The sequence below is a fragment of the Prorops nasuta genome, unplaced genomic scaffold (assembly GCF_024137725.1).
Source record: "Prorops nasuta isolate Cenicafe-Biocafe unplaced genomic scaffold, Cenicafe_Pnas_1.2 PNAS00006, whole genome shotgun sequence".
NCBI lineage: Eukaryota > Metazoa > Arthropoda > Insecta > Hymenoptera > Bethylidae > Prorops > Prorops nasuta.
Genome location: NW_027116803.1, coordinates 8,003,485 through 8,024,837, shown reverse-complemented (window position 1 = coordinate 8,024,837; position 21,353 = coordinate 8,003,485). Strand labels below are relative to the sequence as shown.

Below are 21,353 nucleotides of genomic sequence, written 5' to 3'. Positions count from 1 at the left end.
TTTATTATATTAGTATTTGAATGCACAGAGCGAATAGAGTGAAAATGCACCGTTACATTCTTTATCGTTTGCATATGTTTAAATTGCTAAATAAAGAATTTGTCGTCAGTTTCTTCCGAAATTTAGCTAGACTCTCCTCCCTCTACCCTATATTTTTTAATTGAATTTTACATCGTTTTGCCAAAACTTTGCAGTATCGTGAACAAGGTTACCAGTTTGGGATGATTTTTTGTAGAATCCTGCATGGAAGCAATCGTGTAGTATAGTCGCAAGTCGAGTATAAGAGAATCGTCAGTTTCTTCTGAAAATTAGTTATACTCTCCTCCCTTTACCCTACATTTTTTAATTGAATTTTACATCGTTTTGCCAAAACTGTGCAGTATCGTGAACAAGGTTACCAGTTTGGGATGATTTCTTGTAGAATCTCCATGAGTCGCAAGTCGAGTATAAGAGTATTCGTGAGTTTCTTCTAAAAAATTCGTTACACTCTCCTCCCTTTACCCCATATTTTTTAATTGAATTTTACATCGTTTTGCCAAAACTGTGCAGTATCGTGAACAAGGTTACCAGTTTGGGATGATTTTTTGTAGAATCTGCATGGAAGGAATCACATGGTAGTCGCATGTCGAGTATAAAGAAGATTCGAAGCGCGCGAAGGAAGTTAAAGACCGGATAATTAGTCGTCGTCGTCGTCGTCGTCGTCGAAAGTTGCGTCTCGAAGGATTAATTTCCTTGCGTGCAGGCTGGTTGCTCACTGGGCTTGAAAGGGTTAAATGGCAGCCGGATAACGAAAGACTAACGAGGCCACTATAGCAAATAAAAAGGATCGTCGTATTTGAGTAACGAGCCTGCATCGAGTTTTCTTATTACTCTCCCTCCATGCACACTTATTACCCTCTCACTCATCCATATGACCTTATACCTATCTCTGATTCATCGATCGATCTCTTAAAGTGTCTATTAACCTTTTACCTTTAAACCAACGATACGTGAGAAATTAAATAATTTGTTCGTCGATTCGTGACGAAAAGCCTTCCAAATTTTTCCAAGAACATACAAATTTATATACTTTTGTGTTGTGAAAATAATCGAGTGAAATTTATAAGGAAATAAATGTCCATTGCTTTCTTCGTATTAAATGATAAGAGTGATACATTCAAGGGGTACATCTCAATTTATATAAAGCGAATTACTATACGTTAATACTTTTAGGGTGAACCACCCTTATGCCCACACTGTCATATTTGTTCCTCCTATAATCATTCTCTCAACCATTCATCGTCCCTTTATTCAATTTCCTGTACCTGGTCATTAAGTTCATTGTGGTATGTATTAAATTATTATTTAAATACTTCTTTGTTAATTTATGAAGATATTTCTAAATTTGGCAAAAAAATATTAATATTCTTTTCTATATCTATACATGTACACATTATACAATCAAATCAAAACAAAATTCTACGATGTACACGATGATTCCTTCGTCGATATGAAAAAATAATCATCTCTTATATATTAAAGTTGCATTTCCCTCGATTCACGACTCAATTTAAAGAATATTACATTTATTCTCTCGATAGAATTAAAACACACAAGCTCGTGTTATATTAAACCAAGAATTATATATTTAGTACAATTATAGACAAGGAACAAAAAATACAAGTTCATGTAGAAACTCGAGAAAAAGGTTGGATTTCCCACAAAACGCAAACTTCTTATACCAATCCGAAATATCAGCCAACCACTTGGAAAAGGAGTACTTTTCTATGCAATATACAATTCGATGTAATTATAATTCTCGCTTAGAATGATCACAGCTGTATGTGCAGCAAATATTGAGCCACAGTATTGTTATATCACAATTATTACTTTTGCATGGAAAAATTCAAGTGCAAACTTCACCTACATATATCTATAGGAGAAAAGGGCCTACGTGATTGTACCATTGGCTGCAAAAGTGCCAATATTCTACGAAGCTACATGCATGTGCAGTGTAGGGCTGGCCAGTCGTAGATTTTTTCCCTTGATGAATCAAGCTGGCAGCTGCATAATGGCCCAGACTCTGCGTCAATTAAAACGTGATTTAAGCTTGGCGTGCCGCAACTTTCCACGAGTTTCCCCATGCAATTAATAAAATATATGCGTAAACAAAGTCTATCCCGACTCCCCTATATATAGTTCCTCCTAAGAGAAATATCGAGACAAATTTGCGGAAGAGCAACGAATCCCAGCGAATCTCTGTAGCGGCAAATCACAAAAGACATTTGGAATGTTATATTAATGTTTGAGAACAAACGATTCCAGCCAGGACTCCGACAATGCCACTCTGTAATCTAACTAAAGTCAATTTCACCCAAGAATTGGATTTCCACGACTAATATGACCCTTAAATCTGCCTGGACGGCTATATATATATATATCTGCACTACTCTCTCAGTGTGTGTACATATGCACACGCACACGGGAGCATAATAAAATTGGCCAACGTGCTCCAGCCGTTGCAAAAGCTTCATTTTCTACTGCAAAAGTACACGCGATGCACAATTATATTCCGCGAGTGTGTTAATAAATTTTCCTCCTCTACTCTTCTTAGACTCTTATACACGTGCAGCACACGCACATGCAAAGACTTATATATTTTGTACCTATATGCTATATATATATATATATATCTGATTCTCGAATAAATCGTCAGACAAAACGATGCTCGTTATTGCTGGCATTTGTATCCCTCATTGTGTCGGAGCAACACGAACGATCAGGAACATGGCTGGAATATTGGGGGAATTTCTATGATTTTGATAATTTGTTTGTATAAATAGTGGCCACGATGGTTGGGTGGTACATTCATCCGTTGGAATTGTGCATCATAAATGTGTGGAAGGAATATTGGCATATACATGAATGTCATACATTTCCATAGAAATGTCGAGTAACGTATTCGTATACGCGAGGGTAGAGAAAATAAGTAGAAACGAAAATTCGCTTGCTGGAAATTCGTGAAATATTGGAAATTTTCAATAGAGTTTTATATGAATTTTTATATTAGCATCGATGCTCGCGATTAGAAATTCAACGTTTTCTATATATATATATATATATATATATATGTGTGTGTGTGTGTACATGGTCAGTTAAGTTATTAGGAATTTTGTTAAATTATACATATGTTTCGAGAGATTTGCAAGAGCCTGTTACATTATGTATATATAGTAGAATTTTATTTATGGTAATTTTCGGACGATACGATAAATAGCATATCAAATAATTGAATAATACGAATGAAGAGAGAAAATGTTGAATTCCAAATGGAGGTTGATGGAGTGAATTGGGAATTCTCAACGTTACCCATGATCGTGATCATTTGCACGCGCTTCGGAGGAAGCGAGCGATAGCAAAATTTTCATCCATCGTAATTTCGACGAGGCAATAAGTAATAATAAGAGATAAGCGAAAAATTGGATCGAAGCCTATGGCTAGCTCGTGCCAATATTTTTTTGGTTTTGAATGATAAAATAAAATATACGGATAGGCGGATTATAAGAAATATATCTATCCGTGGTAAATCGAGCAAAAACATTTTAAACTAACGAGCAAGACAGCACGCAATACATACATACATATATATATATTTACATACAACACAAAATGGTATAAACAAATAAACCGAGTATTTTTGGATGTTGAATAAAATCAAAGATAATTCAAATTTCGATAGCAAAAATAGCTTTCGCGGGTATGATAATCAAGGAAAAAAAATGTCCAATTGCTAATTAAATTTCGGCTCGGATGGTATACGAATAGCAAAGCCACATACACACACCGTAACATTAATTAAATCATTTAAATGCAAATTACGCGAGAGTGGATAAAAACAGGCGGACGCTACTTTGGTCATTAAAAATTTTATTTTAGCATAAAAGTAATAAAAATGCATTGCTCCTGGACGAAATATGTAAAATATTTTTAAACTAATTTGCAAGGGGGAGTGGCGCTAGCGATAAGGGACTGCTATATTTTAAATAAAACCCACCCAATTGCGCAAAATTGTGAAATAATTCTAGTCTGATCTCGCTCTACGAAAAGACGAGGGTATATCTGTATAATAACTCAGGCGAAAAAAGGAGTTGTCACGCGTTCCTCGCGATTAAACAGTAAGCTTTGCTAAAAATTGCAACGAAACAAAAACTTGTGCAAACTCCAAAACGGTTAAACAACTGAGAATGAAAAAAAACGTTTGATCATTACAAAATTGCTGCTATACAATAAGATACGTATCTAAACTTAAATATGATAGATACATATATATATGGAGAGTTAGAGTTGGAATCGATGATGGTGCAGTAGCTGGTAGGAATTAAGCTATGGAAGTGCATTATAATTATTAATAGCAAGTTCGTATGGCGTGTATGGGAGGGATTAATTAATTTGGTTCTACACACATATATATATATATAGGTATAGAATCGAAGAGGGTGATGATTTACCTGCATGCTCCCTCGTGTGATCAGCCGGACTAAGAGTTTCCCTCATGGAGAGGGACATGAGGAGTTCCTGGGTGAGTTTCTGCTTGCCAAAGGCAACGGCACCACTGGTCACCATAATGCACTCTCGCCCCTCGTTCTGACACTCGGCGACTTGCTCGACTATCGACGCTAAACGGCCCAAGGCCAATCCGTGCTCGTCTTCCCGCGTTATCACCGCGCTTCCCAGCTTCACCACCAATCTCCTCGCGTATTTCAACTGACTTCTCTCGGTAAACGTGTTTTCTCGCCTCGGCCTGTCCGACGCTTGCAACTCGCGACGACGATCCACTTTCGTCCCCTGAAACACCAACATTTATCACACACTCTTACTACATGCGCTGCATCTCTGCACAACTTGTATCTATTTACTTTGTACCACCGAAAAAGAGAGAGAGAGAGAGAGAGAGAGAAAGTGCAACTGTGCGATGTCTAGCTTGGAAATTTTCCTTTAAATTACTCGTGTAAATCAACATTGTAAATGGAGGAGAGAGAGAAAGAGAGAGGTTACCCCTATGCTGTGGTATATATATATATATATATATATTAAAATTTGCTTTAAAGTTTCACTGCACACCCCCTCTGCTCCATTTTTTATTTATTTTTTGAAGAACGTGCGAAACAGTAAGTTAGTTTTTCGCACGTTATTCGATTTAAATTTTATTTTGCTGTTATAATTGTGCAAGGATTAAAATTTTGTTGTCTTTTTATTTAGCAATATTATATGTATATGCTGCAGTTATCGGTTAATAAAATTGCTCGATTATGGGTGGATTTGAGGCTTTTGGAGATGTGGAGAGAGAAATTGGAGGGGAATTAGTCCAAGTTGGCAATATTGTTGTTGGATAATTTGGAAATATGAGCCGCGCGTCGGGTCGAGTGATCCACTTGCGTGTATATATTCTGGCAGTATTTGATGCATTGCTATCTCCCTCTAGCGTTGCACTGGTATCGTTCACGACGCACCGTCATTGCACCGAATATCGTTATTAATTTTAGCTCGCTTGGGACAGCAAAACTTGAACATTTAAGTGTAAAATCTGCCATGTAAAATCTATCATGTAAATTTTGGTCCTTGGAGCAATAAAGCTTCGTGAAAACACGATCGTTGAATTTCTGCTAGAATTAATCCAGTTGAGTGAGACCACAAAGTTTTCCTATCTCCAAAGTGTTCGTGTAATTTTCATTCGTTTCTAATCCTTCATCATGATTTCTCGTTTTCAGTCATTTTCCCATATATATGTATAGAGTGTGTATTTCTGTGCGTGGAGATTTATCCTATCTGCGGGAATTCAGTGAATCCTATAGATATATATATATATATATATATATATATATATACATTTTGTCCCGTGTATATTATCTTATTAAATCATTCAACGCTCTCATTGAATCCTGTCAAAAATTTCACTCTGCCCGATGCATCGAGGATTATCTTTTTAATACCTGTGCGATCGTTTGTAAAAATAGGATCGGTAAATTTTCCTATTAATATTTCATTGTTAATATCGAATTTCCATCAGCACGTATTAATATTTTCCAGTCAATTTCTGTCTCTCGAAAGCACGGACGATAATGAGTGTACTCTTCGTGCTTTCAACTGTATTCAATTTTAGAGATTTTCAAACGTGATAAAGCAAAAGTAGCATCGATCCATCTTATTATATTCGTCGGAATTATATGCTTTCTTAAAGTGATACGAGTGTAAGTGGAACGTTTTATCTTAGAAATCTTCACGAGATAACGAGAAAGTAACATAAATCTATATTTTCTACCAGATTCTAATTTGAGAAACTAATAAAACATTTATTGAACTTGGTAAAGTAGCTTGAAAATTTGCATAGACTATCGTGGATTTTCTGAATAATTTCCAATTAATTTCTGTCTCTCGAAAGTATATATACAACAACGATGATACCGAGTAGGCTCTTGGTGCTTTCGACTATTTCAATTTTAGAGCTTTTCAAATTAAATAAAAACCAATAGTGTGTGTGTGTCTAGAATCGATACAGGTTATATCCATCTTAATTGTGCTCCATTACAGTGATACGAATATATATATATATATATATATAGAGGAGAGTGGGGCAAAAAATCCCTGAGGGTTTTATGAAAACTATTCATACTATTCGTTTAAAAATCAATCAATATTAAAATATAAGTTTTTAAAATACACATAATGTAATATAGTAATGTCTATTTTTAATAGGTAAACAATTGTTAGTGGAATTTATACTCTCATCATCGTTTTTCTGCAAGATAAACCATTTTTGAATCATATAGGAAAGAAATGTGATGATATTTTTCAAATCGTTCAATTAGGTAAATCATAATAATATATGTATGAATTTTTTTATTTCCACTTAAAATTAATTTAAAATCGGAAATGGTAAAATTTTAAGATTCGATGTGAAAGATGAGCGACGTATTTGGGGCAAAACGATCCCATAGTGGATTTATTGGTAAGAAGCAGCAGTTGGTGCTTACAAAGTAGTAACGATGATGGTAACAAATGTATTTTACATACAACAAACTGTTTAAAAACGAGGCTTAATGGACAAGATTGAATGCAATGTACTTTTTTCACACTTTTTGCGATTTAAGCGATTATACTTGAATAACGTGTTTTCTTTTCATAAAAAACAAGAATGTTGGCACTAAAGTGCGCTTTTCTACTTTTTTAGTGTAAATAGTGTACCTTCTTTGTCTACCGTATTTATATATAATTTTAAGATCATAATTTAAATTATTCGGTATGGGATAATTTTACCCCATGAATGAGAGTAAAATGATCCATTTATATATAAGGAGTTTACTTTAAATCGATTACTACCAAAAATTTTTAACAATTTAATTTTGGCGACTACGCAGAAATGTAAAGTAATATGTGTTATGCTTTACATAAAATTTTTGCTATGTTAAAATCGATAATAGCGTCACTGGGAAGGGTTTTTTCTAAGGGGGATCATTTTTTCCTCTACTCTCTCTCTTATATATAGTATATATATATATATAAATATATATATATCTATAGAGGAGGATCCAGAGCAAAACAGGAGGTAACAGTGTTATTTTTTAAGCCCCTCTATTCAATCCATCCCCCGATTGGTTATATGTATATTAATACGTCATTCGTGTGTTTAAGCACTTGTCAATAAATAATTATGAATATTGACTTATATTTTGAATTAGTTGTATATACATTAATAACGGTTTTTGTACGCTCCGAATGCGAAATTCGAATACTTTTCTGGACAGGAACTCAATAAGAGCGGAGCACAATACAATTGATAATTTCCTATTTATATTGATATATAATTTTCCATACTAAAAGATAATTAATTTCAATTTATTTGTTTGTGTTTAAAATCAATTTGATAATTTGAGTTGGGGCAAAACTGGATACCTATTTTACCTCTCATCAAATCTTTTATTTTTACCGTAAATTATTATAAAAGTTTAAAGTTTAATCTTATAGTTTTCAGAGATTTGATGCAAAATTATATAGAAAAACAAAGCAACATTATTTGGAGCAGCGACCTCATGTGTGGGTAAAGTCATAATATACAATATTAGATTAAAAAAAAGAAATAGGTGCAATGTTTAAAGTGCCTGAATTGGACTTTTGAAGGGTGTGCACGGGGTGGGAGCATACAAAAATTAGACAATTTCCACTGTCATTTTGTGTTAAAACATTGACTTAAGTACCCCTTTGCCCCGTAACATACCATATTGGGTCCTGGTCCTAAGAAAAAACCGAATTTTGCAGTGCTATTTTCACAGTCACATTTTGTACAGTTATATCAAACAAAAAATTTTTTCCAATTTATTCTTAGTAGTAAAAATAAAGATTATTTAAAAAAAATATTATTTGATTTTTAGTTGTATCAAAAAATCGTTCATAAATTAGATATAAGCTTTGTTTCCTTAAAGTCTCTCCAGTTTGCCCCGGTTTTCCCTATAACTAAATCGTTTTATCTTTAGAGATTCTCATAAGATAGCGAAAGTAGCATCAATCTAAATTTTCCTACCAGCTCGTTTCCAGCTTGGAAAATTAATAAAATAAGTATTATAGACTCAGGAAAGTAGCTTCAAAATTTTCCTGACCCATCGTCAGAGTTGCTCTATTAATTCCTGTATGATCGTTTCTGAAATAGCAATATTAAATTTTCCTACCTGCACAGAGTTCATATACTTTGTGCTGCTACGTGAAAGTCTGTTAAATTCTATTCAATTATCTTGCACTAAATTATACTACAATTATATATATATATAAGAGTTTGGTTGTTCTATTTCTGTGCAAATTTACGTTGGAAAATTAAACTTATATATCTATATATATAAAAATTATAGTTAATTAACTTCCATATGATAGCTTGTGAATTAGCAGCATTAAATTTTACTGTTATTGTGATTCACCCTCGATACGTCAATCAGTCTAATTGCTAAATTTCAATTCGACTGCTGTTCAGCCAATTTCTCTTCCAGCAAAATGAATATAGCTGGGAAGATTCTCCGAGAGTGATTAAACGCAGTAGACTGATCGATGCTTTCGAGCAGTTGTCGCATTGTTAAAGTTTGCCATTCGAGAAACAAAAGGAGCATCATCCTTATCGTCGTAAGAAAGACTGAAAGTTTCAGTGTGTACAAGCGAATCTTTGACAGGGAGCAAACCTTAAACTGGCGTTTCAAAGCAATTCTGAATTGACACTGGTAGAAAGACCGGATGGATCGTATATTTAATTAAACACTGTCAACTTTTTACTCCTTTCGCTCTGCTACGAGGGATCGCGTTCCTCTCGAAGAGTCGAGGAAATTTTCTTGCTTTAAAATAATAATATAATGGAGGAGTAGGGGGGGGGGGCCTGCCTTTGAAGAGTGAGCAGGGCTGTTTAAGATAAATAAATAAATATATATATATATATATATATGAGTGAAGGACTCGTGACGTAATCGCGAGAGATATAACGAAATTAGGGGTCACGAGGGAAAGAGTCCTGAGTCCTGACGATGGAAACTGAGCCAGGAATAAACAAGGATGTTTTTCCTCGTTCGAGCGAGAATTTTAAATTGTCGTACATCACAATTGAGCGTTTTCAGCTGGTACAAACTATATATATATATATATATATATATAGAGAGAGAGAGAGAGTTAGGAATGGACTGTTGGGTAACGCGCAGTGGCATAAAGGTCAATCGAATTTCTTTTTGACACGTGAGTTATCGACGATGCTCACTGATATCAGGCAAGTCGGAGCACGCAAATTCCGCAAGTTTCGCAAGCGCGAGAAACGTCTGGCAAGGTCGAATCTTATGCGCGATTGCCCACACTACACAGCGAATCAACCTTCCTTACACCAGCCAGCTTTCTTATCGCACAGCTATATATGAGAAGTATTCTATTTTTAAGTGCATTAACCAGCGATAAACTGTCTCGAACAATCAAACCAAAGATTGCACCGTCGAGATCGATCGTAAAATTCCGCACGATTAAAATGTAGGAAAACAAATGAAAAATTGTCAGATTTTTTAAAGCGTCGATTCTTTCCTATTCACCACATTCACTTACATCATTCGTGTAAAATTCTGTACGATTAAAATGTGGGAAAACAAATGAAAATTTGACAGATATTTTAAAGTGTCAATTCTTTCCTTTTTTTCCACATTCACTTACATCACTCGTGTGAAAATTATTCTAATAGTTGCAAAACTATTGCACCGACGAGATTGATCTTTCATTTTAATATTGTATCTAATGGAGGAAAATCAATGAAATTTGCGAGAGCTACATTTTTTCACAACTGTCTCATTTTATCGATGAGAGAAATTTCAACGCGTTTATCCTTTGGAATAAAATGGAATGCATCGTAGACACCGAATCTGAAATCTTGCTAGATTTAAACTACGCGAAGAAGGAAAAATTATTATAATTTTCTAAAGTTACAGATTTTTCAATTTTCTTATTGCGCTTCTACGAAAAATATTGCTACAGTGCACATACGTGGCTACAGTTTCGAGTAAAAATCATTGCAACATCGAAATCGAGTTTAGAAGTTCGCTCGATCGAAACGATAAATAATAACGAATATATATATATATATATATAATTGTGAAAGAGCTTTAATAATAGACAGAGTGTTCAGCTATAAATATTGAAACTCTAAAAAAAAGACTAAAAAAATCTTTGATCTCTGTGAAATAACTGCGAGTGATATTATGTAATTTCTAAGAGGGTTGGAACAGAATAATAAGGAATTTTATCTATACAAGTTGAAAAAATATATAGATCACACATTATTGATTTCGTGGCTTATAGATCGATGGCGGAAAAGAATGAGTGGCAATCACATTTCCTCTTGAAGTTTCAGCAGTTACTAAAGAAACTTGTTTTTCTACTAAAATATCTTGACTATTATTTCTTTACTCAAGTGCAATAAATAGTAAAGAGGTCGTAAAGCGAAAAATATATTGATAATTTTTAATTTTATTGCTTCGATCCTTAGAGATCTACGGTGGAAAAGAATAAACGTCGACCTTGTTGCCAGAGTCTCACAAAGTTGGGAAAGAAAGTTGCTATTCTAGTAAAATATCACCACTTTTATTTCCTTACTGAAACGCACTAAATAGAAAAGAGACTGTTAACTAGAAAACATCTCGAACATTATTATCAATTTTATTGGTCTGATCGTTATAGATCCACGGTGTGGAAAAGAATAAATATCGATCTTGTTATTGGAGTCTCAAGAGTTAGTAAACTTATTTTTTTATTAAAATATACCATGACTTTTATTTCCTATTACTCGACTCTAATAAGTATAATAGCGAAATTATTAACAAGAAAACGTTATGAAGAAATTCAACTTATAGGAATACTCGCAGTAAAACTGATTAACAACATATATAGAAAACCTTTTTAAACCACAGTTTTTATAAATTTAAAATATCAAAATATCTTACGCTTTGGTCCGGAAATCGAAGACCAGTGGTAACGGAAGCGAATCTTCTCTGCAGATGGCCAATGAGGCTGGCCGGCCTGGCCAGGATCAGCATGGAGTACATTTTCACGAAGAGTAAAACTTCGGCAACTCCGAGTTACACCAAGACACTTTTCTCCAGTTGGATTATGTCAAAGACAGTTTCGGGGTGGATCTTACAAAAACTCATATATATATATATATATACAAGAGGGTGAGTTTTAGTCTGGCGAGTGAAAACGACCTTGAGGAAGCGCCTCTCCGTGGCGCAGGGTCCTCGAGGACGGACCTCAGGAGGCCAATGAGGAGGACCTCGAGTTACCTGAGGGCCCAAACAGCTGCGGCTGTCCCGTTCAGTCACCGATCACCGAACCACTGCTGGTGACTTCCCAGTAGCTCGGAAATCTTTCGACTCGAGTCGTTATCGGCTCTCGTTCGGCGAGATAAGGCCGAGACGGGTGAAGAGGGGGCGAGAGGGGGGTCGGGGAACGGTGCACTGTGCACCAGTGGCGGAAGAGCCCTCTCCTCGCGATGCACTTGTGAACCCTTGCCTGCACGGAGGCCCCGCGGTCGATCGTCCCTCAAGGCCACGCGCAAAGTCCGGCCGATCGGCACTCCTACCCCCTCCACCTTTCTCTCTCCAATGCTTTGAACTTTGACCCTCGCACGGCAAACAGAATCGCTATCAGCTGACGATGCCTTCTTTTCGAGAGTGTACGCCATATATTTACCACTATACGCATCGCTGCCTTATTTTTACACTCGTCTATCTCCATCGTTCTACTTTTATTTATACAATCCTCTCGTTACTGTACCATGCCTCTGCTTTATCCAATACGAAACTTCATCCATCTCGCTTCTGCTCGATTTTACTTAGTTTTTATTTCATTTGTTTCTCCACGAGGAACAATGGCGATCTCCTTGCTGAAGAGGATGAAAGAATTTGGGGGGTAATTTCTTGGGGGTTTTGTTCCAGGGGAATCTGGTGATTTGGACTCTGGAAGGAGCATCGGATTTTCAGTGGTGCTCGTTTGGGTATTCTTGGTCTTGCCTTTCCACCGGACGTACTTTCACGCGCGAGAAAAAACTGGTGAGTTCTGGTACCAGCTTCTTTGGTCTGGTGGAGAACGGGGGGGAGTAGGACAGAGGAGATTCGGTTATCTAATATACCTGCTCGCCCTTTATCGTTATCGAAACGCCTCCGATTGCTCGCTCTCTGTTGACATTGAATTTGATCACGTGACCAGACGCGATAGAGGAAACTTATTTTGCAAGATTATGAAAATACTCCACGATCGTTATCAACGAGGACGTTGTTTTGACTACTAAGATTGTAGCGAGAAGAGTTCTGTGTTGGTTTCTTATTCCTCGATTTTCTTCCAAGAGGATATTTTTTTATTACTAATTTAGAGGTTTAGGGGGTGAGAGATGAAATACGATGGGAGAGGGTGTTACGAATATTGCATATATTTTGTTTACAGCCTGCGACATTTTGAATTTTCATTCGTGGCACTTTCCTCCTTTCTCTTACCAAGATCTGCGTTTTTGCATTAACAACTAGTTTTCTTGCGAAATATAAATACATGGATCGATATGAATATATATGTGTGCGTATGTGTCAAAGCTTGGCTCGATTAATAAAAGTTGGTACAACTAGGTAAATCTTACACTATTAATCTGCAAGAAAGAAACGTGTTATCCGAGTAAAGAGATTTTTTGGATCCTATTTCGAGTCAATGGCGAGAAATTTTTAACACATATGCAACAATGGTGCAATCAGCCCTAAGACTATTTCTCGCAAGATAATGTATCAATTTAAAAGAGCATATAAATTGATCACACACATAAACAATCATTTGACATTGTGTAAATATCTAATTGTTAATAGCAAAAGCTAATAAAATGAATCGTAATTTACACAAATTAAGAACATTTGGAATTAAATTAAGAAACCAATTATCGTTTCTCGAGAAGATAAAGAATAAATAGTTTGGTGACGTTAAGAAAATTATTTTCTTAGCTCAATAATTTTTCATCTTCGATTGCATAGAGAGAAGTCGCTTGTTGTACAAATCGAGTTGATACATTTCAGCGTGGATTCTGTTAGGAGTTGAAGAAGAAAACAGTTAAAAACTCGTCGGTCCAAGTTTGATTGCAAAATAAACAAAACGAGATAAATGCTAAAGCTGAGCTTAACTCTCAACCAAAGATTTCTGTACTACTAACAACAACTGTGTTCAACTGGAAAGGGGGAATAAAAGAAACGTCACTTGGACAAATCGAGTTGATACGTTGACCTATGATTCTATCACGAATCTACGAAGAAAATCCTTTAAAAATTTTTTGATCGAAGCTTTTTTTTATTAAATAAACAAAAGGTGATAAATGTTGAATCTTGTACGAAGAGACTCGTGCGATCAAAGATTCCTTTATATATATATATACATATAAGAAGAAGACTGCTGAACCACAAAGGAGAATAAAAGAAACGTCACGCAGTTGGGCAAAGGGAGTTGATATACGCCGAGTTTGGATTCTATATTGCGATTCTATGGAGAAAAAGTCGGAGCGTTATCGCTCTTGTTTACGTTACAATGTGTGCCGCAATAAATACTTCCGAATATGTAAACAGTCCGTTGGCTCCTATTCCATAAATATTCACGAGTATGCTGCAAAGTTCAAAAGCAAATATTTTTGTTTTTCTTTTCTAGCCCATTTTTTTTTCTTATCCAAATAGAGAGAAATGTTTGATCAATAAAATGTTGATTTTAGGTCCCGACGGTGCTGAGAATGCCTGATTGCTCATTGTGCGCCGCCAGAGTTCATGCTAATTCGGAGGGGTGAAATCTTAAAGGCCGAGAGAGAGAGAGAGAGAGAGAGAGAGAACCCTGGCAGTTCTCGAGACCCGAACATCCATTGGTTGAAATCCATGAAGCATCGCGGGGGAAAGTTGTACGAAATCAAAACTACAAAGTGGAGCGGAATATTGGAAAGAGTGTGCGAGCGAGGGGGGCGAAAGACAGCGGTGGAGAAGAAGAAGAAGAAGCAGCAGCTTTCAAATAAAAATTCCAGCGTCGCGAGCGGCTCGCTCTATGGAAACTTTTCGAGCGGGAATAAAGTCATTTATATTATAAACACGAGGGACTTGAGATTTATAAAAATATCAACACACGAACACACCACTATTTATATCTCTTTGATAAAGTATTCGCGAAAATTCTCTTCTTCGATGGAATTGCCTTCTGCAAAAATTTTATATTCTCTTAAAAAAATTGTAGAAAGATTCTTATAATCGATCTCGAGGTAATGATATATTGAAATAACTGTTTTTCTTTCTTGGGATTTTCATAGTTTTTGGTAAAGCAGCCCAAATATATATATATAGCAGAGCTCTCTTCGTCCTTGGCACCCTATCCTATTACATTCCAGACTTGCACCCTTCCATTACATCGTCCATCTTTGTTTCGAAATGATATGACGTAAAACATTATTGTTTATCGTTTGTTTGTTTTTATATTCTCTTAAAAAAATTGCAGAAAGATTCTTATAATCGATCTCGAGGTAATGATATATTGAAATATCTGTTTTTCTTTCTTGGGATTTTCATAGTTTTTGGTAAAGCAGCCCAAATATATATATATAGCAGAGCTCTCTTCGTCCTTGGCACCCTATCCTCTTACATTCCAGACTCGCACTCTTCCATTACATCGTCCATCTTCGTTTCGGAATGATATGACGTAAAACATTGTGTTCCCTGTGAAAATGTTTCCTCCCTTATATACAATTGTTTACCGTTTGTTTATATTCTCTTTGACATTCTGCGATTCGATTGGTCAAGCATTCGAGCGTCTGCCAGTGCACTCTGCAATTAAACTAATTACTCCGATTGATCGTTCGATAATAGAGCAGTTTTGAAGAGACTCGGGGAAAATTAGTTTCGTCCAATAATTCAACTATCGCAGTACACCGATTAATGGCAATAAATCAAAGAAACATATTATTGCATAATGAATGTATAGGTGAATCGCTTTGGGATTTATGAAATTCCTGACGTCAGCATGAAACTATTTGTCAGAAAATATGAGCCAATAAAGTATCAGCATAGCTTGACATTCCAATTATCCGAGTATAAACGCGAAAATTCCTACGATTCTTAGTATCCGGAATTTTATTTCCTCGGATTAACATTATTCTTGTAATTTTCTTCTCGCGTCTTTGTTAATTTGGCAGCTGCGATGCGAGAGGAGAATTCATTTTCGAGAAGAGGAATCACATCGGTTTTTGTATACGCAGGAGACATTGGTGCTAATTGATAAAATTAGCTGAATCGATTTACTACCCCTCTTCATCAAAATAGAACGTAAAGTGTGCTCGCAGTGTGCCAATAAATAATTATCCGTGAATAATGAATGAATAACGAATACATTCTTTGATCTCGTCCAACGATTGATCATTATATATAGGTGTCATAATTTCATCCTGATGGGGGTCCGGTCAATTTCAATCATGCTATTTTGAGTTTGTCCATAGATTTTTGCTCGCCTTTTTTTGGCGAAGGCTAAAAATACGATTATTCACATGAAATAATTATTTATTTTTTTAATAAAACTTTGTTTGAAAAATGTTCGAAGTATGTTTAAATAACTTGGTTATGAATTTAATGAAGAGCGTCAGTGAATTAAAAGGATTCTTTGCTGGTTTGGTCAAATGTTTTCCAGTGTTTTCCATACTACTAAAATATTCTATATATAGCTTTAAAATCCGAGAAAGCTAATGATAATATATATACGATCACGTAAGGACAAGATGGATTAGCTATGGGGAAAAGAGGTCGGAGTTTTCTGCCTCGTAAATCTCTGATAAAGCTATATAATATATATATATATATAGAGTTTGTTTCAATTCTTCGAAAAAACTTGCCTTTCAAATATTCCTATTTATCTAAATCATTCATCCTCGTAATCTAACAAAAGTTATTAACCACATATGAAAATCACGTGCAGGAGGGAAAAGTTTTTCCGAATACCACCATTTCTCATTGTTAATAATGTTGACAGGCAGAATTGTTAGATTTAACCGAAATTGACAAATTTCGTTCCTTTGTGTAATAAAGCGTTTCGAATTAAAACAGATTTAAATTCCAAATATTAAATTTTCCCTTTCCTTCGATGCAATTCGGGTTGATAATAATCAATCTCGCAGCGCGGATATTATAATACATAATACTATATATATATATATATATATTTCATTATAGAAGATTAATAAAAAATCACAGTGGAACAATAATGGAGGCACAGAATGGGAGATTGAAATAAGAGCGAAGAAAAAAAATAGTTGCGTTTTAACGCGATGGTGCGACTACAGGTGGAAACCGGGACAGGGGGTATGAGAAGGGGTGGGGGGAATGGGGATGAATTGGCCCGTAAATCAAACGGAGACGAGGGATTCACTGGAAAGATAGGGACGCGAAAACCAAAAATTGGAACAGCTAGGACAAGTTGAAAGAGGTCCACGTTGAGAAACAGATTGGCAAAATCCCTAGGAGGAGCGAAAGGAGGGTCAACGACCCCGCTATTAACCACGAGGTTTTTGAACCTGCCCTCTCAAAGAAGAACGAAAGGAAAATTCGTAAACACGCGTTGGAAAGGAGAAAACTTTTGTAGGTGCGGGTCGTCGTCGTAAGTCGTGTAAAGGAGCGAAAATACGTGTATATATATAGTACAATAATCATATTTTCAAGTAGAGGGAAAAAGTGTGATGCGAGAATAAAGAGCAAATGCGTGTGTTAGCTTTGAGGGGATATCCAGCTGTAGTAAAAAAAAAAGTTGGAGAAGAGAAGAAACGTGCGAGTAAAAAAAGTGTACGAAATTGTTTTACGCTTGAATATATATATATATATATATATATAAATGTGTGTGTGTATAATGAGCGAACTATACGCGAACCCGAGAGAAATCGTACATCGTATATAACATAAAATTGATGAAAAATGTTGATATAATAATCTCGGGTTAATAAACGTGCTAATAGGGGTGAATGGCCGGCTGATGAAAAAGCGAAAAGGAAAGTAAAACGAAACGGTTGAACGTTGGAAATTGTCAGGTGGGGGGAGTGGAGTAATTTAAGGGGAAGAGCAAGGGAGAGATAAAAAAATAAAAATGGCCGAGCGAAACAAACCCCTGCAATCGTCGATTGAAGAAAAGACGACGAAATAGCTTTGTATTAGGGGACAAGAAGAAGGGATGATCTTCACCCCAACAGGTCAAAGACGCGCGCGGGCGAGCCGGGAGGGTGAGAGGAGAATAAAAAGTATCAGGTGTGGAATAAAAACCGAAAAACTTACTAAGGAGCTGCTATACGTGGAAGACAAAGGGGTGGTGGGGGTTAAAAGTGTGGAGATAACGACGAGGTAAGAGAAACAGAGTGTGTACCGGAGTGGCCCGAAGTTGAAGGGAATAATCAACAGAGCTTATGTGGCGACAACGGGAAGGAAAGGGAGAAAATGTGGGGGGGTGGGGGGAGGGGGATGATGGTGGATGGAGGAGAGTCGTAAGATGGAAAGGGAGAGTTGGAAAGAAGGGAGGGAAAAGAGCAGATGCTGGTGGGAAGATTGAAATGAGAGAATAAGGGGAATGAGAGTCTGTGGGGGGGGGGGGGAAGGGCTAGCGTAGGGGGATGCAGGAGAGAATTGGAGGGGGGAGGAAGAAGGAGAAGGTGCGACGGAGCGAGGGAGAGAGAGAGAGAGAGAGAAGGATGGAGAGTGCCGGGTGGCCGGTTCGCAGGGGGTGAGAAGAGGGAGGAGCGGAGCATTCGCGTCTTTTCGACGTCGACGCAACCCCGTTGGCGCAGAATAGCTGTTCAGTGCTCGTCGAACGGCGCTGTACTGCGACGGGACCATGCCGCCGCGCCCTGCAACAACTTCCAACCGATCACAGGTACGCGATTACAAGCATCGATACCCATACCTGTCAATCGCTTCCGCTTTCCCACGTCGACTCCCCTCCCCCTCCCTCCTTTTGTTCGAAAAAAATCACCCTCATTCGTGCTCCAATCGCGAGACCCTCGCGCTCTCTCCGGTGTGCCGATCGGGGCTCGCCGGAAACCACGCCGCGTGCGTCCCCGGAAGTGCCAACCGATCGTGTAACCGACTTCCGGAGAACCGATGACGTCACGGATCCCGATACCGATCGCCATTTCCAGGCCGGTCGCACGATTTCCCGATCGCATCCGGCAGCCAGACCGTCAACGAGGCCACTTCCGGTTCCAGCGGCGTCTCCGCTTCCGCAAGATTAATTCAACGTCGACGTGGATTTCTTTTGACATATCTTCATCGTGCACCGATTTCTCTTTAATTGGAATTTTCCCTTGGACCATCGCTTCGTGCTATATCCGAAGCTTGATTTAAACACGCTCATCGATGCCTTCCGCTATCTTAATTAATATACCGCTGCGGAGGGTAATTAATTATATCCAAGGGTTAAGATTTTTAATAATTGCTGGATTCGTTGATCCGCGGTCGGTTTTCGAAACACGAGTGGCAAGAGAGAAATTTTATTGTCATTTTGTCAGGTATACTTTTCCAACCATTTTCCCATGGATTTTCCAAAGAAAATTGCACGTTTTTCGCATTTATTGCTGTAATTTTTCATCATCGTTCTACCTTTTCATAGTTCGCTGTCCTTTCACGTCCATCAGTTTTGGGAATAATAGAAATAAGGGACAGAAATTGTTTCGTCGTTCTACCAGCTCACTCCTCTGGTTTTTCCTGTGGATTTTCCTTGTTTTCCAACATTTTTTGTAATCGTTACAAAATAATCGTTAGTGATGGTCTTCCTCCATCTGTGAAGGTTTGGAAACAATCGAGGAGGCACAGAAGTTGTATCGTGTCGTTCTACCAGTTGGCTCGTCTAGTGTTTCCTGTCAATTTTCCGAGGAAACTCCACGTTTTCCACGTATTCAATAATTTGCTTTAATCGTTTTGCCAATGGCTAATAGCTGTCCTTCTTCGTTCGTCAGCTTAGGATGTGGCACCATGAGAGAAAAGAGAAGGTAATTAAACCACTCTTCTGTCAATGGTTTTTCCAAATTTTTCACGTGGCAAATATGTGTCGAGGAAAACGCACGTTTTTCACGTTTTCAATCACTTTCAACAATCGCTCCACCGTTTGCTAATCACTGTCCTTCTTCGTACGTCGGCTTAGGGGAAAAAACGGACGAAGAAAGAAATTACAGGATGATTGAATTGTTTTTCCAGGCTTTTCCCGCGTACATAGAGAGATATTCCGTAAAACTGAACGTTTCTCGCGTTTATTGGTAAAGCTCGGTAACGTTTATTAGCGGTGGTTTTCAGGATTTTCTAATTTTGGAACTCTGGGTGGATTTAGCGCTGTTGACCTGTTAAGCACGGTTGACTTGTTGGACCTCCAGGAATTGTTTAATAATGGGCAAACGTTCTTGAAACGTTTAACGATGTTTTCAATGAAGAGTTCGTGGTCAGTTTCAATTTACTTTGCGACTCGGATTTTCCGCACGAGCCGAGAGAATGCACAGCGATGGTATATGAAAGATTAAAAAAAGAAAGACTATATTTAGAGAGAGAGAGACAGAGGGGGGGGGGGGGGGTTAAGGGTTCTCGCCAGCTAGATTAACATAATCCTAATGTCGTTTTTCAATTATTTACCAAAGTAGTTTCGAGCCAGTGGGTTAAAATCATAGTTTAATCACAGTTGAAACGCGTGTTTCGTCTTAAGACGAGCGAGCTTTGCGTCGCCGGTTCTTAAAGCTGGATCAACGCTTCAATTCATGTTGGATCTTTCAAGTTAAGATCTACATATGTATAAGTATACCGGGTGCTTCGTTAACAATGGTAAAACTTATAAATTGTCTGATAATATGAATAATTCTAGGAAAATATTTTCTCTCTCGCGATTTTACATTTAACATTCAATAAAAAAGTTATTAATTGTCGAAAGTTTGTTAAATTCGAGAGTTTCAGAATTAATAGGGCAGTTTGGTGATCATAGATTGGTAGGATTTTACCATGCTCTTGAAATAAACTTTGATTAACTGAATTTTTAAGTCTTAATAGTTTCTTCTTCTTCTTCTTCTTCTTCAAGGTTTGGATGTAAACATGCCGTAGGAGCTCGATTCTTAGAATTATTCATACTGTACAAATTTAGCTGAAATTAATTGGCTACCAGGTATATACATAGCCTTGGTTCAATAGCAGTGCTAGGTAGTGCAACGACATTGGATAAATTTTCCTATCGAGTGAATTAATTTTAGAGTGAACTTTGAATACCAACCACACACACACACAGTTTTTGGAATGGCATGCAGTCACGAGGAACAGGCTGTTTGCTCTAATCAGGCTTTAACACTCTATTGGACGAATTTCTCAACCGACGGATAAAGTATTAACATATAATCTTTAAGATACATATAATAGTCATTCTATATATATATAGCTTTAGATTTATACGAGCTCATTGAGGCTTACCCAAAGTAAGCTCGTTTCAAACTTTCCAGAGGTTTATTTCGATGATTCTCCCCAAAGACTGAATGATATATACATATCAATATCTTCATACCTCTCGAATCTTTAAATTTTTAGGAACAACAGCATTTTTCATAACTTTGAAACTTGTCAAATGTTTGCAAAACATTTGTCTTGCAGCTTCGTTAATTTAAATTATTTGATCCAACGATAATGAATATGATAGAGAGTGTACATACCGAACTTTTAATTTGGACAGATTTATGGAGTTTTAAATGATGTTTCTTTGGAAATTTCAGTATTGCCTTATTTCGATAATTTTTCTCAAAGACTATCTCTAACACGAGTTTTGTCCTG

At 36.9% G+C, this 21,353-nt stretch overlaps 2 protein-coding genes across 4 annotated transcripts in view; one reads left to right on the top strand and one right to left on the bottom strand.

Annotated features, from left to right (window-relative positions):
* P5CS (Delta[1]-pyrroline-5-carboxylate synthase) overlaps positions 1 to 11,892 on the bottom strand; it is a 28,862-nt gene extending 16,970 nt beyond the window's left edge. The window contains exons 1-2 of the mRNA XM_066728460.1: positions 11,481 to 11,892; positions 4,488 to 4,824 (exon numbers count right to left, since the gene is read on the bottom strand). Coding sequence (XP_066584557.1) covers positions 4,488 to 4,824; positions 11,481 to 11,582 — 439 coding nt within the window. The 5' untranslated portion in view covers positions 11,583 to 11,892. The remainder of the gene's footprint in view (positions 1 to 4,487; positions 4,825 to 11,480) is intronic.
* A 6,481-nt stretch (positions 11,893 to 18,373) lies between these two features.
* Positions 18,374 to 21,353, top strand: part of Oct-TyrR (Octopamine-Tyramine receptor) — a 59,607-nt gene continuing 56,627 nt past the window's right edge. For all 3 annotated transcript variants that reach the window (XM_066728222.1, XM_066728224.1, XM_066728221.1), the window contains exon 1: positions 18,374 to 18,435. The gene's annotated coding sequence lies outside the window, so the exon portion shown is untranslated. The remainder of the gene's footprint in view (positions 18,436 to 21,353) is intronic.